This window comes from Nanorana parkeri, unplaced genomic scaffold (assembly GCF_000935625.1).
Source record: "Nanorana parkeri isolate BGI_ZX_2015 unplaced genomic scaffold, ASM93562v1 scaffold443, whole genome shotgun sequence".
NCBI classification, from domain to species: domain Eukaryota; kingdom Metazoa; phylum Chordata; class Amphibia; order Anura; family Dicroglossidae; genus Nanorana; species Nanorana parkeri.
This window is the reverse complement of record NW_017306711.1, coordinates 375833-398211: the sequence shown is the minus strand read 5'-3', so window position 1 is coordinate 398211 and position 22379 is coordinate 375833. Positions and strand designations below refer to the sequence as shown.

Genomic DNA, 22379 nt, shown 5'->3' with positions numbered 1-22379 from the left:
CGGTTATGTTATTAGAGTTGAGGACATTCGGAGCACTTTGTACACAGCTGGGGAATGACTCGGTGGGGCTGGAAGCACAGCTTGGCTTGTTTCTCTTAACAGGAATTCGGAGAGCGGGGGGAGCGGCCTCTCCAGCTTTGGCGAACTGCAAGTCCCAGCATGGCCTTATGTAAGGACACTGTGCTCAGCTGGCAGAACTCTGCAGACTCCTCCTGGAGGGGCCTCTGGCTGAACCTTGGGATAGACAAATACAAGAGTCATGTCTGTTGGTACTTGGTGAGCTTTGTGTATTTCTTCCAGATCTGTGCAGTCATCCAGCGTGAGACTTGGAGCTTCCTGTAACAAAGACCAGTCACTGCTGCGCTCTCTCTCTCCTTGTGCAGGTGACTGGTCTTGTCTCTGCCCCTCTCCTGTAACAAAGGCCAGTCACTGCTGCGTTCTGTCCTTCTGCAGGGTGACTGGTCTTGTCTCTGCCCCCTCCTGTAACAAAGACCAGTCGCTGCTGCTCCCTCTCTCTCTCCCTCCTTGTGCAGGTGACTGGTCTTGTCTCCGCCCCTCTCCTTTAATAAAGACAGCTCACTGCTGCTCTGTCCTTGTGCACGGTGACTGGTCTTGTCACCGCCCCCCCCACCCCGTAATATTTTTGGTGATGTGTGAGATCTTACGTTACTTCCTGTCATAAGGACACAACAGGAAGTGAGAGGAAATCTCTCCAAATTGAGGGAGATCGCCTCTTAGATGGTTGTCACTGCAACAGGTGTCCCCATTGGAAGATTCCTATTCTGTTCCTGATCAGGTGACACCTTCGGTGAGATAGAGAGGGTGAATCTACCTGGCAGAGACGGCAGTAAAAACCTGGCAGAGGTTGTAACCTGTCTCCCCTCCATCCAAACAAAAACAATGGTATTAGGAATGACTTCACTTTAGAACAAAGTCAACCTCTCCCTTTCCCCTGACCTGACCTAACTCCCCCTCCACAGATGAAAACATCCCTCCATCCAATGGCTGCGCCCTGCAGTGTTTGTTTACATCCTGGCTGCTGCTGCTTCACAATACATCTCCATAGTATAGGGCAGCCTCCCACCGCCTGCCGTCTCCCGCATCTCCAACCTGAGGACAGTGGAGGTTTCCCTTGCCCCGCCGCGTCTCGTCCCCCTGGCCCCGCCGCGTCTCGTCCCCCTGGCCCCGCCGCGTCTCGTCCCCCTGGCCCCGCCGCGTCTCGTCCCCCTGGCCCCGCCGCGTCTCGTCCCCCTGGCCCCGCCGCGTCTCGTCCCCCTGGCCCCGCCGCGTCTCGTCCCCCTGGCCCCGCCGCGTCTCGTCCCCCTGGCCCCGCCGCGTCTCGTCCCCCTGGCCCCGCCGCGTCTCGTCCCCCTGGCCCCGCCGCGTCTCGTCCCCCTGGCCCCGCCGCGTCTCGTCCCCCTGGCCCCGCCGCGTCTCGTCCCCCTGGCCCCGCCGCGTCTCGCCTCCCTTGACCCGCCGCGTCTCGTTTCTCCAACCCCAATATGTTTTTTTATTATTTGGGCTTGATAACCAGTTGCGCTAAGCTCATGTAACATAAAAAAATAAAAGTGCACAATCTCTACTTTTCAGGAAATACATACAGGGTTATCGACAAAAGGGTGAAGAGTTTGGAGAAGGCAGGAGAAGAGAACAATCTAGGACAACATAGCTGAACTGGAAACATTCTCCAATTCAGCTCATTTTCCAGTTCAGTTATGTTGTCCTAGATTGTTCACCTCCCCTGCCTTCTCCTAACTCTTCACCCTTTTGTGAATAGTCCTGATAGTTATCATTGAAGCTGCGGCCATATTTCTATCCTTAGGATTCCTTTAGGCCGGCAGTATGCTGCATACTTGTATGACTCGGTGACCGGAGGACCATTTCAGGAGCACAGGCTGACCTCCATTATTTTTTGGGAAATGATCATCCTAGGCTTCGTCTTTGGCACCCATAGACATGACAATCACCACCCAGGCCAGACAAATGTGTTGTCAGCTGGTGGAAATGTGGCATCTGGGTGGATAACTTACTCCTAAGGACACCTTTTACGTTGGTCTAGGCAAAAGGATGGTGGTGGGGATGTTTGTAAAATATTTTTATGCGTTTTGGGTGTCAATAAGTCTTATACCAGGAAGTTCTTTCCACACTATTGCTCTTTGAAGGGTCAGTCATGTACTGGTCATGTGACTATGAATTTGTATTTCCTTTTGTTTCTTCTTCCAGCATGCAGATGGGACGTTTCCTAGTCCTTGTAGTCCATCGTTCCCCTTAACATTGGAGGTATTTGCTGTGAGTATCTTTCCATTGTGGGCTCTGCACACTAGCTGATCCACCTGCTAAGTAAAGAGGTTTTCGGGCATTTCTATGATGTAGTTCAGCCCACACTTATTATTAGCCCTGGTTCACACCTAGGCGTATTGCATATGCGCGTCTGTCGTGCGTTTTTTTTAACCGCGATTCGCGGTAAAAAAAATCGCGTGACAAACGCGCGTTTCCGAGGGCTACTTGGCTGTGTCCCAATGGAAACGCGCAACAAAAACGGCCCAAAGTAGTACATGTACCTTTTCAGGCGTGGGCCGTTTTGTAGCGCGTTAGGGACGGGCTGAAATACGCCAAGGTGTGGACCAGACCCATTGAATACAATGGGATTTAGACGTTTGAGCGTTTTGTAGAGCGTTCGTCGAGCGTAGAACGCGCTACAAAACGTTCAGGTGTGAACGAGGGCTTACAGTTATAGAAATACAAAATCCTTTTAATTGATGCGTTTTAATGAATAGGAACAAAAATTCCCAAAGTTTATACGGCGCCATTGAGAATCTGTGTGTCCTATGGGGATGACAACCCCGTCTACATAGGTATTCAGTGAACTTTCACATTGTGCTTTGCGGTCTCAAAATACTGGACCCCAGTATACTGGATCCCAGGAGCCAGGTCACCAATGCTCCCTAAAAATAACAGTTGGCACCCAGCTCTCAAGCTTTTCTCTGGTTGCTGTCAATGGAGCTGGCTCCTAAAAAAATACATCCTGCTGGCTCCTGGATTGGACAGACCAGCTCCTGAATCCCATATAATATATTCCACCCCTGATGTATAAACTGTCTTGTTTTTTTTGCCAAAACTCCATCGCACACCCCATGAACACACAAAGCCAGTCTGTGGTCAGGTGGGGTCCTCCCATATCCCAGGATGCAGTGCAGGTGCCTCAGTATGTGAATACATTTCATTGGGAGAAGTGGTGGTATGCATCAGCTACCAAAACTGACTGTGTCCCAGCTTCATGAGCTCCGAGGAAGCACCAGAGCAGAATTCTGAGTAGTAAATGATATCGATCCAATCCCCCATTGATTTCTGTGGCAGCTGTTGGAATGTCGGTAACCTGATTGGCATCTGTCAGTTTGTATTTTTTGTATCCACTAAAAATAGAATAAAATCACTTGTTACTTTTAGTTTTGCTTTCAGTTGTTGTTTTTCTTTGGCTCTGGTCGCTCTGGGTTCTTCAATCTCTATACTTTGCTCTTGAGGGAACACGAGTACATGTTCACATCTGGTACACAAGGTCAGTTCATGGATCACTAACTGATAAGTTGCATTTTCCCAGCTGGGGAAATCAATAAAAATACAGCTGTCATGGCTGAGGACAAACGTACATACAGTTACCCCGACTTATTTCAAGGACACCTCCAGGAGAGTCAAGGGCGTACACTTGGAGTGAGGCTGCACCTGTGTTAGGACAGACTGTGTTCAGATCTGGTGCACAACTGATGAGATCTGCCAGCACAGTACAGACAGGCTTCATTATAGTAAACATGACCTCCCCAGCCCCCTGGCATTCCACAGAGAAATTCCGTTTAGAGAAGTGATGGGTGAGGAGCAATTTTAAAGTATAAGTGTTCTTCCCAATTTGGCTGCAAATGAAATAGTCTTGGTGCAGAACAGTCATTGATTCTGCTGCGGCTTCATGTGGCCCTACCCCTGGTTCTCCACCTTCTGAGTATTAGATCAAAGCTTTGTATCCTAGGCTTCATTCTTCCCTCTGCTTCCTGTCCCAGGACTACGACATGCATCACACCAAAACTGTTCATTGTTAAATAAACCTGACCAGAGGCATTTGTTGTTTTCTGTGACCCAAAGATTTGCATATTGAGAAGGAGTAGGAAAGCACAATCATTATGTACAGGTGAAACTCGAATAATTAGAATATCGTGCAAAAGTAAATTGCAGTAAGTGCTGCAAAAGGGGCCCAAACCAAGTACTGAGTACATATGCATGCTTGTACTTTTCAGAGGTCCGATATTGTTCTATGTACAATCCTTGTTTTATTGATTGCATGTAATAATCTACTTTTTTGAGGTTGTGGATTTGGGGTTCTTGGGGTTTTCATGAGCTGTAAGCCATAATCATCACAATTATGACAAATCACGGCTTGAATTATCTTGCTTTGCATGTAATGAGTCTATCTCATATATTAGTTTCACCTTTTTAAGTTGCATTAGTGAAATAAATGAACTTTGTACGATATTCTAATTATTCGAGTTTCACCTGTAATGCCGCAGAACAAGAAGTCGCGCCAATGTCTATGTAAACAAACCCAACTCCCACGTACACATGTAAATACAAACTATGCATAGAAAGAACTTTCCAAAATCAATCAATGAAACATTTGAGATGATAACATTGTTTGTGACAACCTGATGTGTATCCAATTGTTTGAATGACTTTGCATCCCATTGCCCCTCCTTGTTTAATGCAGCATCCTAGTCTGTCACCTGATAGTGTGGGAAGCATCCTCTGACCCACACTCACCCTCAGGTAGAATGGCTTTCATTGTGTCTCATTCTATAACATATAAACCTTCAATATACCTTTTTGTTTGTCTCATTTATTCCCTTTTGAATATTTAAATAGTTCTCATAGTTTATTCTGAGAGTGCCTGCAGCTCCCCCTGCCAAGCATGTTGCTGCTGATCCTGTAGAGCAGAGGTAGGCAAACTCCGGCCCTTCAGATGTAGAGCAACTACAAATCCCATTAGGCATTGCAGCCACAGACACAAGTTAGAGAGGCATGATGGGATCTACCGTCTTGCCACAGCTGGAAGGTGAGCTAGTTTGCCTACCCCTGCTGTAGAGAGTAACCTTTTTATACAGATTAATTCACAGATTTCCAGCTATTGAGCAAACCTCTGAGAGGAGATACGGGGCTATGCCGGGAGGGAGTATATGTACAGGCACAGCTAAACCCAAGAATGAAATCTTCTTAGATGTGGTGGCCTCATTCATTCATTCGTTTTTCCCTTCACTTTCACCTTGTGATCCTGCCACAGCATTCTCTCTGTAGGACAGGAGTACAAACTTCTCCCCCTCTTCTCCACATCACACAAGAGCAGAGTTCTGTAGTCCTCTAGATAGTGGGGAACTAATAATAAAAACCAGATGCCTGCTGAGCTTCCTGTGCTGTATTCTTAATTATTGAACCGATATAACAAAACGCTTTCAGGTTTCTAATTAGCAGACCAGAAGGGACCAGCTAAGAGTTTGTTGGGGTTTATATACCACAAATCTCCTTTATTCCTCAGTTACTGTAGAGAATTGGGAGCTCCGGAGAATACTGTGTGCCTGAAAGCTGGAGGCCATGATAACATTCCCTATACTATAACGATTGTGTTCTATAATGACTCTTATTTCCTGCAGAGAGGAGAGCTGTCACATGGCTGAAATAATAATGATGGTTACAGCAAACAGAACATGTGACTAGATCAGTGAAGTCCATTGAACCTTAATCCAGAACACGTTATTAGACCCCGTTCACATTGATCGATTTATCGCGCTCCAGTGCTTCTCAATGGGGCAAAGGGTCCTCCTGTGGCGGGTCGTATGTCGCTACAGCAACACACTTTTTGGAGCGGATTTAGCCGCGATTCAAGCTTGCTCAATGCAAGCATTTGCGCGATCTCGCGCAAAATGCAAACCGCGCATCAAACGCGCGATTTGCGAACCACTCAATGTGAACGGGGCCTTACTGTCATTTGTGAACCGCTGAATGTCACTTTTTTTTCTCACCATAATTCCCATTGTTGTATTCAGAACTCTTTTATTTCAATCTTCTCTAGAGCCCCTCTAACAATGCGCCTCAAGGGACCCTCTCATTCCTTCCACCCACCCACTGGAGTCCATTCCTCTCAGGGAAGCCATGTGTACACGTTTACGAATGGAGCAGCGGATCTGGACAGCTCATCTGAAGAGGAGTTCGATATTATGGAATTACGGGCACGGGGTGTAGAGCTCCAACGTCAGAATGCTTTGCGGGAGAAAATCAGCGATGTGGTTTTCTTGGAGCGCACCATCACAGAACATGACAGCCTGAACAAGCTGGCACTGCAGTATGGCTGCAAGGTAATTACTGAAGTTAAACTGAACTCTATCTAATTTTACTAAGGGCCCAGTCACATGGATTGCGGTGACCTGCGTTGTACCTCACCGGATCACCCCAGGGCCACAGAAAACCACTATTTTCTATGTGTCCCTTTTACACCACAATATTATTATACAGGATTTATATAGCGCCAACAGTTTGTGCATCGCTTTACAATATCATGAAGACATTATAGTTATAATACAAGTCAAGATGGTAAGGAGGGCCCTGTCCGCGGGAGCTTACAAGCTACCCTTTCACATGGGTGTAATGGGCGGTATACTGCGCTGGGATAACATGCAAACATACTGCATTTCATCACAGCGCAGTGGATGTCACCACAAGGCAGCGCAGTGCACACATTGTACACTCCACATAAAGTTAAACAGAAAAAATAAATAAAATGTAGTGACTGCTCAGGCAGTGTGCGATACAACACATGCTGCCAGAAATGCAGCAGCGTGTAGCCCGTCCGCTAAAATTCAGCGTTTTAGTAGATGGTCTAGTGAGAACTAGGGCTGCAGCTAACGATTATTTTCAAAATCGATTAGTTTGCTGATTTGTTAAGTTCGATTAATCGGATAAAAAAAAAAAAAAAGGCTCCAGTGATGGACTACTAGTTTGTATCGAGATTGCAGTCCATCACAGGAGCAAGCTTGGAGCGGAGGAAGTAAAAAAAATTGTGGTGTGCAATATAGTACATTAGACAGCGCAATGCAGAATACCAGCAACTATAGAGGACTACAACAAATGCCAGCAATAGTACATTATACTATATTGTGCTATTGCTGGGATTTGTACTCCTCTGTAGCTGGTGTTATTCTGTATTGCGCTGTATAATGATTTATTGCTGGGATCTGATGTATTCCTCTATAGCTGGTGTTATTGGAGAGGATGGGTATGATGGTGGAATGGAGTGCAGAGGATGGGTATGATGGTGGAATGGAGTGCAGAGGATGGGTATGATGGTGGAATGGTGAGGATGGGTATGATGGTGGAATGGGATGGAGAGGCTGGGTATGATGGTGGAATAGGGTGCAGAGGACCGGTATGGTGGAATGGGGTGCAGAAGATGGGTATGATGGTGGATTGGGGTGCACGGTGTCGGGTCCCATGCTCCGGGGTGCTCGGGGCACCTACTTGTCTGAACATTCCATCCATGTCTTTGGTCTGCTTTCTGCTTAACTTCTTGAACTTGGTGTAGGGATTGAAGACGCTCATGCTGGGCTACTCCCTCTCCCCATCCTCCGGGTCCCCCATCCCCAGCCGCCGGTTCAGCCTGGATGCCAGCTCGTCCCCAGCCATATTCTCCGTCCCCGGCTGACACCTGTCACACTCACATCCCCGACATCCGTCATGTGACCGGCCCGGCTAGATGTAAGGAGCGCTGGGATTGGAGGAAAAACCGGGGCTGGACCGCGGCGTGTGCGGCTCGTGTCTGGAGCCCTGAACAGCTAATTTAAAGGAGAACTATGGGGTCAGTGTTTTTCCCCATAGTTCTCCTTAGGGTAACGGGAGGACACAAACTAGCGTCCTCCCGCTACCCTAAGCTCAGTATATTGAGACGCCGGAGCGGATCCCGACCTGGACATCGGGATCCGCCCAGCTGCGTGAGTGACAGCTGGCTCTGCCTATCTAGAGGCAGTGCCAGCTTTACCCGCACCCTCCCCCGTCCGTTCTGCCAGTCAGCGCTGGCAGATCGGAGAGGGGAATCCAGCCCCTCCCCTTGTCACGGCAGAGAGCCCTGACAGGATCGAGAGGTGAGCGAACCCGGTATGTGTTCGCTCACCTCACGATCTACTGAGCCGACCTGTGACAGTCTCATTGTCACAGGTCGGCTAGAACTATGAGGTGAGTGGAAATCACTCATCTCATAGTTCTCCTTTAATTGATAGCCGACTAATCGACGATGGAAAACGTTGACTAAATCGAATAGTTGTTGTTGCAGCTCTAGTGAGAATGGTCCTGTCAGATAGATATGGTCTGTATCTATCTGACACAATATTGAATATGTTGTTAGCAGCTCTTTTATGCTGACCCCTGCGTCTGGCTAGTGCTGTGAGTCACGATTACATTTTATTTCCTCCAGGTCGCTGACATTAAGAGAGCCAACAACTTTCTCACAGAGCAGGACATGTACGCTGTAAAGACAATTAAGATTCCAGTGAAGGTGCATGGGATTTTTTCCGAACACAACGAGGAACCCAGCACTCAAAATTCCGGGTCTGTAAATTCTCATGGCATTGTCACCGAGCCAACGGAGGATGCCAGTGTTCTTTCTACAGACAAAGGGGACATCACTCAGTACTTCCTGGAGATAGACCAGAACATTGAGAAGGCCGCACAGAACCAGGAACTGTTTAATGAATCGTTTGGCTCTGGCAGTCCTCGAGGGACGCCTACGCCTAGACAAAAAGACTCCTATCTCGGGGCAGACTGGGGTATCCGGTGGTGGAATGCAGTTTTAGTCATGCTTTTAATTGGGATTGTTTTGCCAGTATTTTATATAATCTACTATGAAAGAGCTTCAGAGAAATCCTCTCCCTCGATAAATGGCACACACAGTCAGCTGAATGCGAGTACACATGGAAAGGAATATTGAGACTCCTGCAAGATGCACAAAGACCTGCGGACACTGGAGGATGACATATGATGGAATGCAGGAGTCCTCGCCCCCCTTTTCATGACGCTTGACATCCTGTTGATGGTTGCTTCAGAGAGGAAATGAGAATATTGTTCAGTGTTTTGGATGGGCAAGTGTCTGCAGAAACCACAGACAACCAGCGAGCTCTTTGGACAAGAAATTGTGATCAAATGAATGAAGTTATGCAGATTCCACGGCCTACAGCGTAAAGTTCTCTCGCCTACAGTGCTGCTTTGATATGTCTGTGGATGTGTTTACCTTTGCTCAGAAATCAAATGGAACCGATGTTTCTAAAACTCCAATACCTCCGTGTGTTTACCTCGCAGTCTGCCATGTGCTGGCATAGTACTGCATGAAATCTGGGTGCCTATCTTTTTTATTGTTTCCTTGTATGTTTGTGAAATGCCAAATCTCTAATCCTTTTGTATTTTCCTAGAAACCTCTCCATTTAGTGTCTTAGTTGTGCTTGGTTCCTCGGAGGCACCAAGTCCAGATGCTCATGGAAGAGTGTCTACAATAATATCTTCTCAGACCTGCTTTCTAATATCTCATCAAAAATTGTTTTAAAGTAAAAGATGCAAAGGGAGAGAGAGAGAACCTTCCCTGAAAACTGTCAGTAGATCCAGCGCCATAGACAGCTGAAGCCATGTGGACATTTTGAATGCCTAATGGGATTTGTAGTTCCACCACTGCTAGAGGGCCAGAGTTTGGCTACGCCTGGTGTAGGTGCTTTATGGTCACCACCATTTATAATTATGGACATTTGTTTAGTGGGCGAATCTAATGAACAGAAAAACATCTCTGGTTCTGCATCCAAATTGACTTTGTTTCCCCCCATAAGAGTTCTTGCTGTATGGAAAGCACAGGACTGAATGCTGGATTTTTAGCAAGCCCAGCACTGCGACCTTACAATTTTTAAAGTGGACATTTTACCCCCTTTCACTAAAAATCACATCAGCATAGAGCTCTGCGTGCTGATATGAAATCATCTTTCATTCATTAAACATATTTTGCTTTTACATAGTTATTATTTTTCCGCTTCCTGGTCCTCTTGAGCATTAGCGATGTACTCTGTGCCCAAGCTTTGCATCCTGGGAAGGTTACATCAGCAGAGCATTGCTGGGAAATCTCACCAGATCTCAGGGAAACCCAGTTTCCTCCCCAGATGATGTGCATGGCCACTTGTCCTAGTCTCCTGTGCCAGAGTTCCAGGAAGCATAGGGAGATCTAATAACTTGCCCTTAGTTAAAATGGCCACCGTCAGAACACGGGCAAGAAAATAAAAATACGCCAATTATCTATAAGTATCTGTTTTGTAGATTGTCATTACTAAACATTTCTAAAGATGCCTGTATTGTCATTTCAAAGATAAGGGTAACGTTCCTTTTTAAGTGAGAGGCCAATTACCATTTAAAGAGGTGAAACCGGATGAGGAGATGCAGTGCCAACAAGAATGGATTACAGCTGCAGATAGTAACAGACCAGATATGATTTGTGTACATAGTTCTGATCAAAGAAATTAGGGCTGCACCGATACCGGTACTTCTGCTATCATGGAGCCGGGTAATGACATGCTGCCAAGCTTCTTGATTGCCCGGAAAGCCGACTCCATGCTGTTTGGCTGCCGCGATGCTGAGCCGGCATTCTAGAGTTGTTTCCAGCCCCGGAGCATACTTACGTTTCCAGCGTCCCGTGTCTTCAAACTCCACTGCTTTGGTGCGCTTCTCTTGCAGCATGTATTCAACACACCAGGAAGTGTTGAAAGGCGGTCAGGGTTAAAGGGCCACTTTGTTCCTGTTTGGCCGGCTCTATACTGATTGGCTGGGAAGCAGGCTTCCCAGCCAATCAGCATCGAGCTAGCCAAACTGCATGGAGCCGCCTCCCCACCAATCAGAAAGCTGGACGACAATTCATTACCTGCCGCCCGCCTTCCTGAATAGCCGGAAAGCCAGCTACATGTTCCCTCGTGGCACTGCCGGTCAGAGGAAATCTCCCTTTGACCAGAAGTTCTGGTATAGGGGAAGGTATCGGAGCATTTGAGCAAGTACGAGTGTTTGCCCCAATACTCAGTATCGGCGCTTCCCTAATAGAAATAGATTCTTCTTATAGATTGGCTATATGTAAAGAAGCTGCCTAACCCCGGGGATGGAAATAATATGGAATTCGGGAGCCAGCCTGTCCAATCCAGGAGGCAGCAGGACTTTTCTTTAGGAGCCCGCTTCATTGTCTGCAACTAGAGAAAACCTCAAATGTTAGTCATCTGGCAGTCTCCGGCCACCTAAATTAGGACCCGGAGACTGCCAGATGACCCCGCTCGGAGCGCCGCACACCGGAGCAGCAGTGACGCTCGGCGAGGTAAGTAAGAAGACGCACTGGCGCTGACTCGAGTATAAGCCGAGGGGGGCACTTTTCACCCAAAAAAATGGGCTGAAAATCTCGGCTTATACTCGAGTATATACGGTACCAGATGTAACTCTTAAGGAGCATTGGGGACCTGCGCCTGGGATTTTCTGGCCCTGGTTTCGTTAAAAAAAAATGGCACAACTTGAAATCGTTCTCTAATAACCTGAGCAGCCGTGTTATGAGTGTCATATGCGGTCCTTAGTACCTCCATATAATACAGACGCATTGTATATGATCCAAAGCCATGATGAAGGGTGGCCCTTTTTCCGACCTGTACGGCTCCCAGGATATCCTCACATACACTGCAGCATGACTGGTCCTACATTGTATGTGATACTGTCAGAGTGACACTACTGATCTGGCAGCATATTTCTGTCCATCCCGGTGTACTACATAACACAGCAATGACTGACAGGGCAGGGGACCTGATTGTTTTTCTGTTGCAGTTACGTAACACTTACAGGTCATGTCCCTCCCCATCTTGCAAAAGAGAATCAGCAGACTGATGAGCTCATCAGTTTGTCACTTTGCTGTCTCCCTCCCCCCACACGTATACTGCTGGCAATGCAGCCCAAACTGATTTGCTCCTTGTGCTGCTTCTCCCTCCTCTGCTGTACAGGGACTGAAAGACACTGATGCCAAGTCAGATTCATGTACGTACACTGCTCCCATTTATATTTATTGATGTATTAACCCCTTCACGACTGACGACGTGTACACTGTACGACGCCAGCATCGGGGCTGTTTAAACAGACTAGCTGCCGGGACTCTGTTTAAACTTGTAAAGCCGACTGTCAATAGACAATAGAAGCGATTCTGGCGACTCAGCTGTCGCCAGATCGCTTCTACAGTCGCGGGCTCCGTTGCCCCTCCTACGGGCCCGGATTCTCTGGTGTCGGCAGGGAGCTGGGGAGGAGTTGGACGAACCTCCGTTTGTCGATTTCCCTCCCCGTTCTATGGAGATTGCATCACTTCCGGTCCATTAGCTGTCAGTGCCGGGCTCCTGAAGCCCAGCAATAAGCTATTGAAGTGCCATCTGCACTTGAATAGCTTATTTGAAGTGTAAAGGTGACACTGGGGGTTCTTTTGGACCTTAAAGAGTACCTGTCACCACCATCTGCTATCATGTGTGGGGCTTGTAAGCCCCCCTATGTGATAGCAACAAAGTTAAAAAAAAGAAAAGTTTTTAAAATGAAATAAAATAAACCTAAAAATAAGAAAAACATTTTTAAAGTCCCCCGCGAGCACGCGCGTCGCCACGTAAACACGCATCGGGTGCGCCAACGTATGAAAACGACGAACGCGCTGCACATGCTGGGTATCGCCGCGCACGCTGGTGTGAGAGCAATAACTCTAGGGCCAATATTTTGGGGTATCCCTAAATTGATGACCTGTGGGTGCTTTTAAAGCGTCGTCTATGGACTTTTTGGGGTGCTGAAGTTTGTCGCCGTTTCACGAACGCACACAATTTGTAACCTGGGCATGTTGGGTATCTATTTACTTGTAACCTCATCTGATATTTTATTTAAAAAATTGGTATTTTATTGTGTTTTGGGGCATTTAAGTACATTTTTCACTAACTTTTGGGGTTTGATAAGGAGTTGCGCTAATATCGTGCAACATAAACATTTTCAACTGCCACCATTTTATTCTACAGGGCCTGGGCTTTCAGAAAATATAGAATGTTTTAAGTCATTTTCGGCCTAAAATGTGGAATATAACATGGGTGCAAAAAAATGAAGAAAAAAAAGGCCTCAGTCATGAAGGGGTTAATGAATACTGCGCTGCATTATTTTATTAGTGTGGAGTTTTAATAAAAAATAGTAATGGGTAACCTTGTTAGAACAACAAAGTGAAGTGCTGCTGTAGGTGCAGATCCCCAGCATCACTCCTCTCCGATAAGCTGATAAAACATGTCATGGAGAAAGATGATACAATGCTCGATGTTGTTGCTGGGGCTCCAGGATCCACCACAATGTACTTCCTGCTGGGGCTCCAGGATCCACCACAATGTACTTCCTGCTGGGGCTCCAGGATCCACCACAATGTACTTCCTGCTGGGGCTCCAGGATCCACCACAATGTACTTCCTGCTGGGGCTCCAGGATCCACCACAATGTACTTCCTGCTGGGGCTCCAGGATCCACCACAATGTACTTCCTGCTGGGGCTCCAGGATCCACCACAATGTACTTCCTGCTGGGGCTCCAGGATCCACCACAATGTACTTCCTGCTGGGGCTCCAGGATCCACCACAATGTACTTCCTGCTGGGGCTCCAGGATCCACCACAATGTACTTCCTGCTGGGGCAGAGGGGGGTGAACGACCCATTCAAAGTCTCGGGGCTTGTTCACACCAATTGCAGACCAGAAATGCCTGAGCTTCTGCACACGCAGTGCAGTGTGTTTTGCCGCGTTTTTGATGCGTTACGGGCTGTTTTTGTTTTTTTTAGTCTAAATGGACTTTGTGTGTTCCAGGGCATTTGCATGCGTCTTTGATGTGTTTTGGTGCGTTCCAGAGCAGAAGAAATAGGGCATGCTGCAGTTTTTCCACATGCTCTGGAACTGGACGCTCTGGTGTGAACTAGGGCCCAAAATACCATTGGAATACATTGGACGCAGTTTTAAACCGTTCTGTAACTGCTCCGCGCTTGGTGTGAACAAGCCCTCATTCGTTTTTATCCAGAGAGTAGAGTAAGGGCGGCACCACTTTGCATCCATAACGTGTCCAGGAAAACCTCCATGTAATAAGTACTTAGCAGAAGCCTCTCATTTAGTGGATTCAGTGCTTGTGCGGCTCAACGTTTCACCTCTGGACTTTGGTCAGAATGACTGCCAGTGCCAAATTCTGTTTACAGTGCAAACACCATACAAAGTAATACAATGTTTTCTTCTGTGAAGGAAAATGTCGTTTGTAAGAATTCTAAACACTAAATAAAGCGTATTTGTGAGGCTCGTACTACATTCTTTTCCGTATCGGGTTTTGCTGCTGTCAGGAAATAAATAAACAGGAAGAATTCATTTGCTCCGTCACATATGGGGTTTCCTATCAATGGTTGCCGATGTCTGCAGCCTGGAATCATGTTATCTTCTGGTCTCAGTGTCTGTTCCAAGTCTTTTTATTGGCCGTCAGATGTAAATGGCTCTTCTCCCCCTTTCAATTGAAGTTTTTACCCCAATCATTCCAAATCACCTAGTTACTTGCTGACTGATCACAGGGGCCACAAACGTGTTTCTACAACCTCTTCTGCAGGTTCTAGATCTCATTGCCCCCATGGCCTTAGTGGAATCCAAACCATTGGCTGATGCTGATTCTGGGCAGGATTTCACGTTCCAGGAGTAGACAAGTGGCAGGCTGATTCTCAGCTGGCAGTGAATACGAGTTAAGCTGGCCATAAACCTATAGATTATCTGCAGAGTTTCTATAGTCAGATGGGAAAAGTGCAACAGATTCCTCCAACTACGCTAAACTGTGTGGATGGAGGAATCTCCCACTGGGCCAAGCTTCAGTATCTTGCTAGTTGGCTCTCAAAACACCTGAACAATGCCTGCATCCAATCAGATTATCCAGGTGTTTTGAGAGCCAGCGGGGCCGAGTAGCAAGATACTGAAGCTTGACCCAGTGGGAGATTCCTCCATCCACACAGTTTAGCGTAGATGGAGGAATCTTGCACTTTTCCCATCTGACCATAGAAAGTCTGCAGCTAAACTATAGGTGTATGGCCAGCTTTAGGCAACACTAACGCATTTCACCCAATCCTGGCTTATTCGTAGAGGGGCGGATCTGAGGCGGGACTTTGTGTACCTGTGATTTTAATGAAAAGTTTCCAGCAACACATGGAGTGCGGCCGGATGTTTTTATTGATTTGAGGGCAGCTAACGTGGGAGTGAGGACGAGCTCCAGCCGGTGAGCACCTGGTTTTTCCCCTGCGTGTGTGCTGTGGAGAAGCGGTGTAGCCCTGGGAGCGTTTTGAAAACACAGTGAATATCACATTCACCGGGTCAATCTGCTGCTGCACATCGTATCCCAAGCCACCAGTTTTGTTTTTACAACATCTGGAGCCTGTTGTGTCTTTGCTGTTCCTGCAGGGGCCACCTCGTGTTGTGGTGCCAGGGTAATAGTAAGGTAATCACTTTTATCTCAAATGAAGAGCTGATTGTTGGTTGATCGTAGGGATGCACAGATACCAGTTTTGGGGTATCGATTACCGATATTTTTTTTAGTACTCACCAATACCGAATATCAATACCGGAAGTCCCATTAAGGAAACTGGACAGCGAGTAATGACTCACCGCCCCGTTTTCTAATGAGCTGGCTCCATGATCCCTCGTCATCAGGTGACGAGGAAGCATGGAGCTAGCATTCTTGCCAATCAGGGGGGCGGGTAATGACTTGCTTCCTGACCAATCAGGAAGCTGGGAGGGGCAAGTCATTACCAGCCCACCTGGCTTCCTGATGGGCACGAAGCCAGCTCCATGCTCCCTAGTGACGAGGGAGCATGGAGACAGTTTTCTGGCCAAACATGAAGCTGGGTGGCGTGTAATGACTTGCCGCCCAGCTTCCTGATATTGGGATAAGTATCGGGAGCATTTGGGCGAGTAACAGTACTTGCCCAAATACTCGGTATTGATACTAGTATCGGCGCATCCCTAGTTAATATCTGTCAATATTTCTTGAGCTGGTGAATGTGCAGGGAAATCAATGATAGGGGGGGGGGGGGGGGGTCAGCACTCCTGGGGACCTGGCTGTCAAAATGACAGCCCAGCCCCACAGATTGCAAAGAAAGAGCGGGTCACCCTATGTAATCTGCAGGGCTGGGCTGTCAGTTTAAACTGCAAACGGATAAATACGGACAAACAAACGTCGTCGTCCTCTCAGCTAGGTGCCAGAGGACGCCGTCCTAGAACTGTGCCCCCTTTCTCCATTTTGCAGACTTACAGTACTGCACAATTCTATCTTCTTGGATCTGATCATTAGCATCATATAAAGCAAAATAACCAGCAGTTTGCTACCATGCGCTCTGGTGCGATTTCACACAGAAAAAAGCATAAGGTGCGTTGGGGTGACATTACCAGTGACTGGCACTGCAGTGCATCTTACAAAGTGACACAGTTTTGGAGTGCTGCAGCGTGTGCAAAAACGCATGGCTTTGTGCACAATCCTTCAGTGCACAGATGTAGACGAGGTATATTTATCCATTCGCACCTATGTATGTATGTGTATATATACACATATATATACACACACACACACACACTGAGCGGCCAGATTATTATGACCACCTGACGTTTGTAGGCAAATTAGCTATAATTTTGCGCTGAAGTTGCTAGAGGGCCAGACCATTATAAATAGGGAAGCAGGTTGTTTACCATGACAGTAGAAGTGATTTTTTTGAAGATATGGGTAAACAACGCGATTTAAAAGCCTTTGAACGTGGGATGATTGTTGGCGCTCGGAGCCATGGAGCGAGTATCAGCACAACAGCAGAATTCGTTAAATGTTCAAGAGCAGCTGTTGTTAAAGTGTTTAAAGACTGGACTGTCAGCCGAAAATCTGGGTCTGAACGTGCCAATTGTGGCCGCCAGCGACTAGTCAATGTTAGGGCAGAACGGAGAGTGGCAAGACTGGTACAAGGCAACAGTGCATCAAATGACTTCAGATCCTAATCAGGGATCCTCTCAAATGATCTCTGAACGCACTGTTCGCCGTACACTGCATCGTATGGGATATGGAAGCCGAAGGCCTGTTCAAACGCCTTTGCGGTCTGCAGTTAACAAGATAAAACGTCTCCAATTCGTACGGGAACACAACGATTGGACAGTCGAGCATTGGGAAAAAAAAGTCATGTGGTCCGATGAATCACATTTACAGTGGCATCATGCAGATGGCAGAGTGAGAATTTGGCGGGAAAAGCATGAAAGCATGCACCCCACATGCATGAGTACAATCCTTTAAGCTGGTGGGGGAAGTGTTATGGTTTGGGGCATGTTTTCCTGGCATGATTTGGGCCCTTTAATTCATGTGTAACAACGTCTGAATAGCACAACATACCAAAGTATCGTTGCTGATCAAGTTCATCCTATCATGTTGATGGCGTATCCCAATAGAGATGGCTTCTTCCAACAAGACAATGCGCCATGCCACGGTGCTCGTATTGTGCAGGAGTGGTTTCAAGAACATGAGGGAGACTTTACCTTGCTTAGGTGGCCCCCACAATCACCAGATCTCAATCCAATTGAGCATTTGTTGGACGAAGTTGAAAGAGCCATCAGGCAGCTGGTTCCATAACCATCAAATCTCACAGAACTGGACAGTGCTATTCATCAGGCATGGTGTCAGATTCCTCGCATCACCTGTCAACATCTCGTGGAGTCAATGCCAAGAAGAATCGCCGCCGTATTGAAGGCAAAAGGTGGCCCAACGAAGTACTGATGGGGTGGTCATAATAATCTGGCCACTCAGTGTATATATTCTCATATTTTTTGTTTCCTCATATATAAATATATTTGTGTGTGTATAGACAGACACAAGAATATATTTATATATGAGGAAACAAATATGAGAATATATATATTTAAAAAAAAAAATCATATTAGTGGTCCGCGGAATTTAAAATAATAAATCTAGTGGTCCGTGAGGTCCGAAAGGTTGGCGACTGATGCTTTAGTACATCAACCACTTGATTTCCTTCTGCAGGCATGGTTTTTGAAAGCCTGCACCTCAAAATATGAAAGTATTGGCTACATTTCTATTTTCCTAGCTCAGCAGTTTCAATGAGGTTAACAGCCTGTCCATCATGACAGAACTTGTTCTTGCACTTCGTCAGGTTGATCTGTAGTCTGGCTGATCTTACATGGCCATGGCAATATATCATTTTCACTCCTGCACTACAACAGCCATAAGCTATTGCTTGCACTTCTCGCATTTACCTCTATGATGAACAGAGATTCCTGCAGGAAATAGTGGATGACAGTGAAGGTTCACATCACTAGCATTGCCTTGTTTTCAGGTCAGAGCCACGTAAAGATATAAAGAAGCTTTGTGACATTTACTGTGTGGCCATCAACATTTGCAACACATGACCTGCATTAGCTTACCTGATCGTTGTCTTGTTTTATTATGACCAGTCGTTAGAGTATATTTATAAAGGATTTGCAGAGCCATTCGCCTTGCGAATCTCTGACCATTCATTCTGTGCAAACAGGCAAAAGAAATGTCAGTTCTGGTAGGATGCAATGTAATGCCCCATTATGACCACTAGATGGAGCATAGGAAATAAGTCCAGTATTCATTTCCTAAACTCCAGATTCATCTAGTAGCCATGACGCGTGGCGAGTACTTCATTGTCCTCCTTTAATCAGATGCTGCATATCCTGCTTTTTGCAGCGAGTGCCGATGACGATATAACGGATATCGTACCGATGACAGATCTTGTGCCGTGTCTTTCCGTTTACATGCTCGCATGGTGTCAGTAGCACAAGGGAGAAATAACTACATTTCCAGCCTCAAAGTCACCGCTGTCTCCTGGAATATGTGTCATGGGTATCCGAGGAGGCTGCAGAAGGCAAACATGTAACGCTTGCCTGGGTTAGATTTGATAAATTGCAATTAAAAGAAAAGACCAAAAAGGTATTTACAAGTACTGGCAACTTAAACCTGTTGGATTTTTAACAAGGTTTCCACTTTGTGAAAGTTGGGAGGACGTACACAATGTCATTGTTGTTAAAGGGTTCACTTTAAGGAAAACTACAAGCACAAAATTGAATCATCTATCGGTTCACTTGCACTGCTTGGCAGAAAACTTTAGGTGTTTTGTGCCTATAGAAAAATTGGCCTATAAATGGTGTGTTTTAATTCTTACGTGAACTGATTATATCCTTGGCCTGAAATCTTCTCAGGTGCTGGATGTGCCTGCGCATAGACATGAATGGGGTGGCACTCCTATACAAGAGACACTTTATGAGTACAAAAACTGAAATTTGCTAATACCATGGTGCACTATTGTTCAATGGCACTCGGTTGTCTGATGGTTGCAAAAATGGCACTCGGTGTGTAAAAGGTTGCTGACCCCTGTCCTAGATTGTTCACTTCTCCTGCCTTCTCCTAACTCTTCACCCTTTTGTGAATAACCCTGTAGGAGTTTGGCCCCCATTCATGTCTATAGTTACTCTACATGGAGGTGGTCACCTCTACCACAGGGAGGTAAGTAGGCACCTGAGTGGGAAGGAAAGGGAGTTCTAGGTTAGGTTAGATTAGGGTACCCACAAGAAAAATGTATGTATATATGTTTATTCATTTATGTAAATTTGTGTGATGTCGCTCCACAACTCACAGTTGACTTATGACCTGGTTCCACCTCGACACTTGATCACATGATGAATGTAAATGTACATTGAGATATAGTCAGATGGTCTTATAAAAGGCGTGAAGGAGGGACATTAACCCCCTGCCGTCGACCCATTGTAACAATACGGGCAGACTGCGGACCCTTCCCAGCAGGTGGACGTACATGTACATGATTTTTTTTTTTTCTGCGGTCTCTCCTTCTCTCTCTAAAGGCGGAAGCGATATCTATTACATCACTTCCGCCTTTAGCTGTCATTTCTCTGCCTGCTATAGCCAGAGAAGAAGTTGGTAAAGCAGATCTCTGCCTCATCAGCTTCTTTGGGGGTCCCAAGGTGACATTAGGGGGTCTTAGAGACCCCCAATGTCTCCATAAAGAGGACCTGCCATTGTGTATTAACAATCACATAGGGGGATTTTTAGCCCCCTATGGGATAGCAATCAAGTGTAAAAAAAAAAAAATTAAAGTCTCATATTAAAAAAAAAAAAAAAAAGGTTCAAGTCCCCCGCGTGCACACAGTTATAAACGTATATACGCATCGGGTGCACCTACATGATTCCTTTAACACATGTAGAGGCAACATAGCCTACAACTGCAACAAAGTCTGCAGAAACTTTGAAGGGGATGAAAATCTTGCAACAAAAAGTTTTTTTTCCATTTCTTTAAGTGCAAAAAGGAGATTGTCGAAAAATTGGTTTACTACTCAAAGTATTCTTTAAAAATAGATAGACAAAGGATCTGCATTTCTGTTTATCCAGTCCTGAGATTTACAGAGCTCTGCCCCTCAGCACAGCCTTGTCTGGCAGGGCAGAAGACCGGATTGATCTCTGCTACAGTTAAAAACCGCTTACAGGAAATCTGTCACATTGTCAAGCCCTTCCGCTCCGCTACATTAAATGGTACTTGACCAATGCTTTGTCGAATACCTTGGGGGTCCTGCAGATAGGCCAAGATTCATAACCTCCTTCAGAGGCAGGCCTTAGAGTAATGTGGTGATGCTCGATGGCACTGTATGAATGCTTGTTTATAAAGGGAACATTGTTTTACGTGCTTAATCCTCCATGTATATGGAGAACACTTCCAGGTCTTGTTCCTCCCCTAGCTTGTGACTGGAAAGTGAAGAAGAAACAACACACCACTTATTTCACCTCCCTGCCACTCTGCTCTGTCCTCCTATCAGCCTTTTACTTGCTCTCAAATGAACATTGCAGCACAATTGACCTCTCCCTCTCCTAGTCTAAGATCTGCTTGTCTGGAACCTGCAAGAGGTTAATTTCACGTCAAACTCTGGTATCTCCATTGCTTGCATTTAACATAGTACATGTAATAACGTATTAATGAATACAGACATGCAGAAAATTGTGTCACTTATCACGAGTTTAACCTTAAAGAAGAACTCTGGGTAAAAAAATGTTTTATTAACCCTTGTGGTGGAGCTACCCCTGCACTGCAAGGGTTAACTGCTCGCTTTAGTCTAGGGAGGAAAAAAAAAAAAAAAAAAAGTTATATTCACTCTATACTCTAAGCCGGTCCCTGGAGCTTCTCTCCCCCTCTGCTGCAGTGGTCTAAGGTCAGTGATTCATCATGATCTATACACAGATACACAGGATCAGGTGAGTAGAACTTTGTTATTTTCAGCCCTAGACAAAAATGAGCAGTTAACCCTTGCAGTGCCGGGGAAGCTCCACCCCAAGGGAGAATAAAAAAAAAAATAGAATTAGATTAAGATTAGATTTAATCAGTGATGTGCAGTATGGTCCATGCTAGGCATTCCCTATGCCTGCCCCGCCCCCAGCCCACCGACACCCCGCCCTTGATTGGAAGGCTTGGACCAATAGCACTTTGCCGTTGGTCCAAACATTCCACAGAGCTCGAGCCTAATACCAAGTAGAGGTTATTGCAGCTCTTGCCTAACTATGTTGTTACACAAGCTGTGTAACTTAACTGTCAAAAGCCGGATGCAGCGCCACCTGTAATTAACAGGCAGCGCTCCGTCCATGACAGGTTACACAGCGGGGAGGATTTCCCTGCTGTGTTACATGTTACAAGCCGCTCTGAATGGAGAAAAAGCTGTCAGCTTCAGACTTGAAGCTGACAGCTTTTCCCTACATACAGGTGAAACTCGAAAAATAAGAATATCGTGCAAAAGTTCATTTATTTCACTAATGCAACTTAAAAACTAATATATGAGATAAACTCATTACATGCAAAGCAAGATAGTTCAAGCCGTGATTTGTCATAATTGTGATGATTATGGCTTACAGCTCATGAAAACCCAGATCCACAATCTTAGAACATTTTTGGCAGTGTGGGCAGGTGCCAAGTCCTGCTGGAAAATGAAGTCAGCATCCCCATAGAGCTCATCTGCGGAAGAAAGCATGAAGTGCTCCAAAATCTCCTGGTAGACGGCTAAGTTGCATTAGTGAAATAAATGAACTTTTGCACGATATTCTAATTTTTCGAGTTTCACATGTAATACTAGGTGAGGCTCTGCCTCCCCTAACCACACGTCCCTGGATTTAATTAGAATACTGAAGCTTTATAGGGAAAACTTACTTCAAGTAAAAAGTACTTACTCTCT

At 46.1% G+C, this 22379-nt stretch overlaps 1 protein-coding gene across 1 annotated transcript; it reads left to right on the top strand.

Annotated features, from left to right (window-relative positions):
• The first annotated feature begins 2256 nt into the window (after window positions 1-2256).
• Window positions 2257-9048, top strand: LYSMD4 (LysM domain containing 4). The gene is made up of 3 exons (XM_018560257.1): window positions 2257-2289; window positions 6107-6389; window positions 8498-9048. The coding sequence occupies exons 2-3, from the start codon at window positions 6120-6122 to the stop codon at window positions 9008-9010; spliced, it is 783 nt and encodes a 260-aa protein (XP_018415759.1). The 5' UTR covers window positions 2257-2289; window positions 6107-6119; the 3' UTR covers window positions 9011-9048.
• The last annotated feature ends 13331 nt before the right edge of the window (window positions 9049-22379 follow it).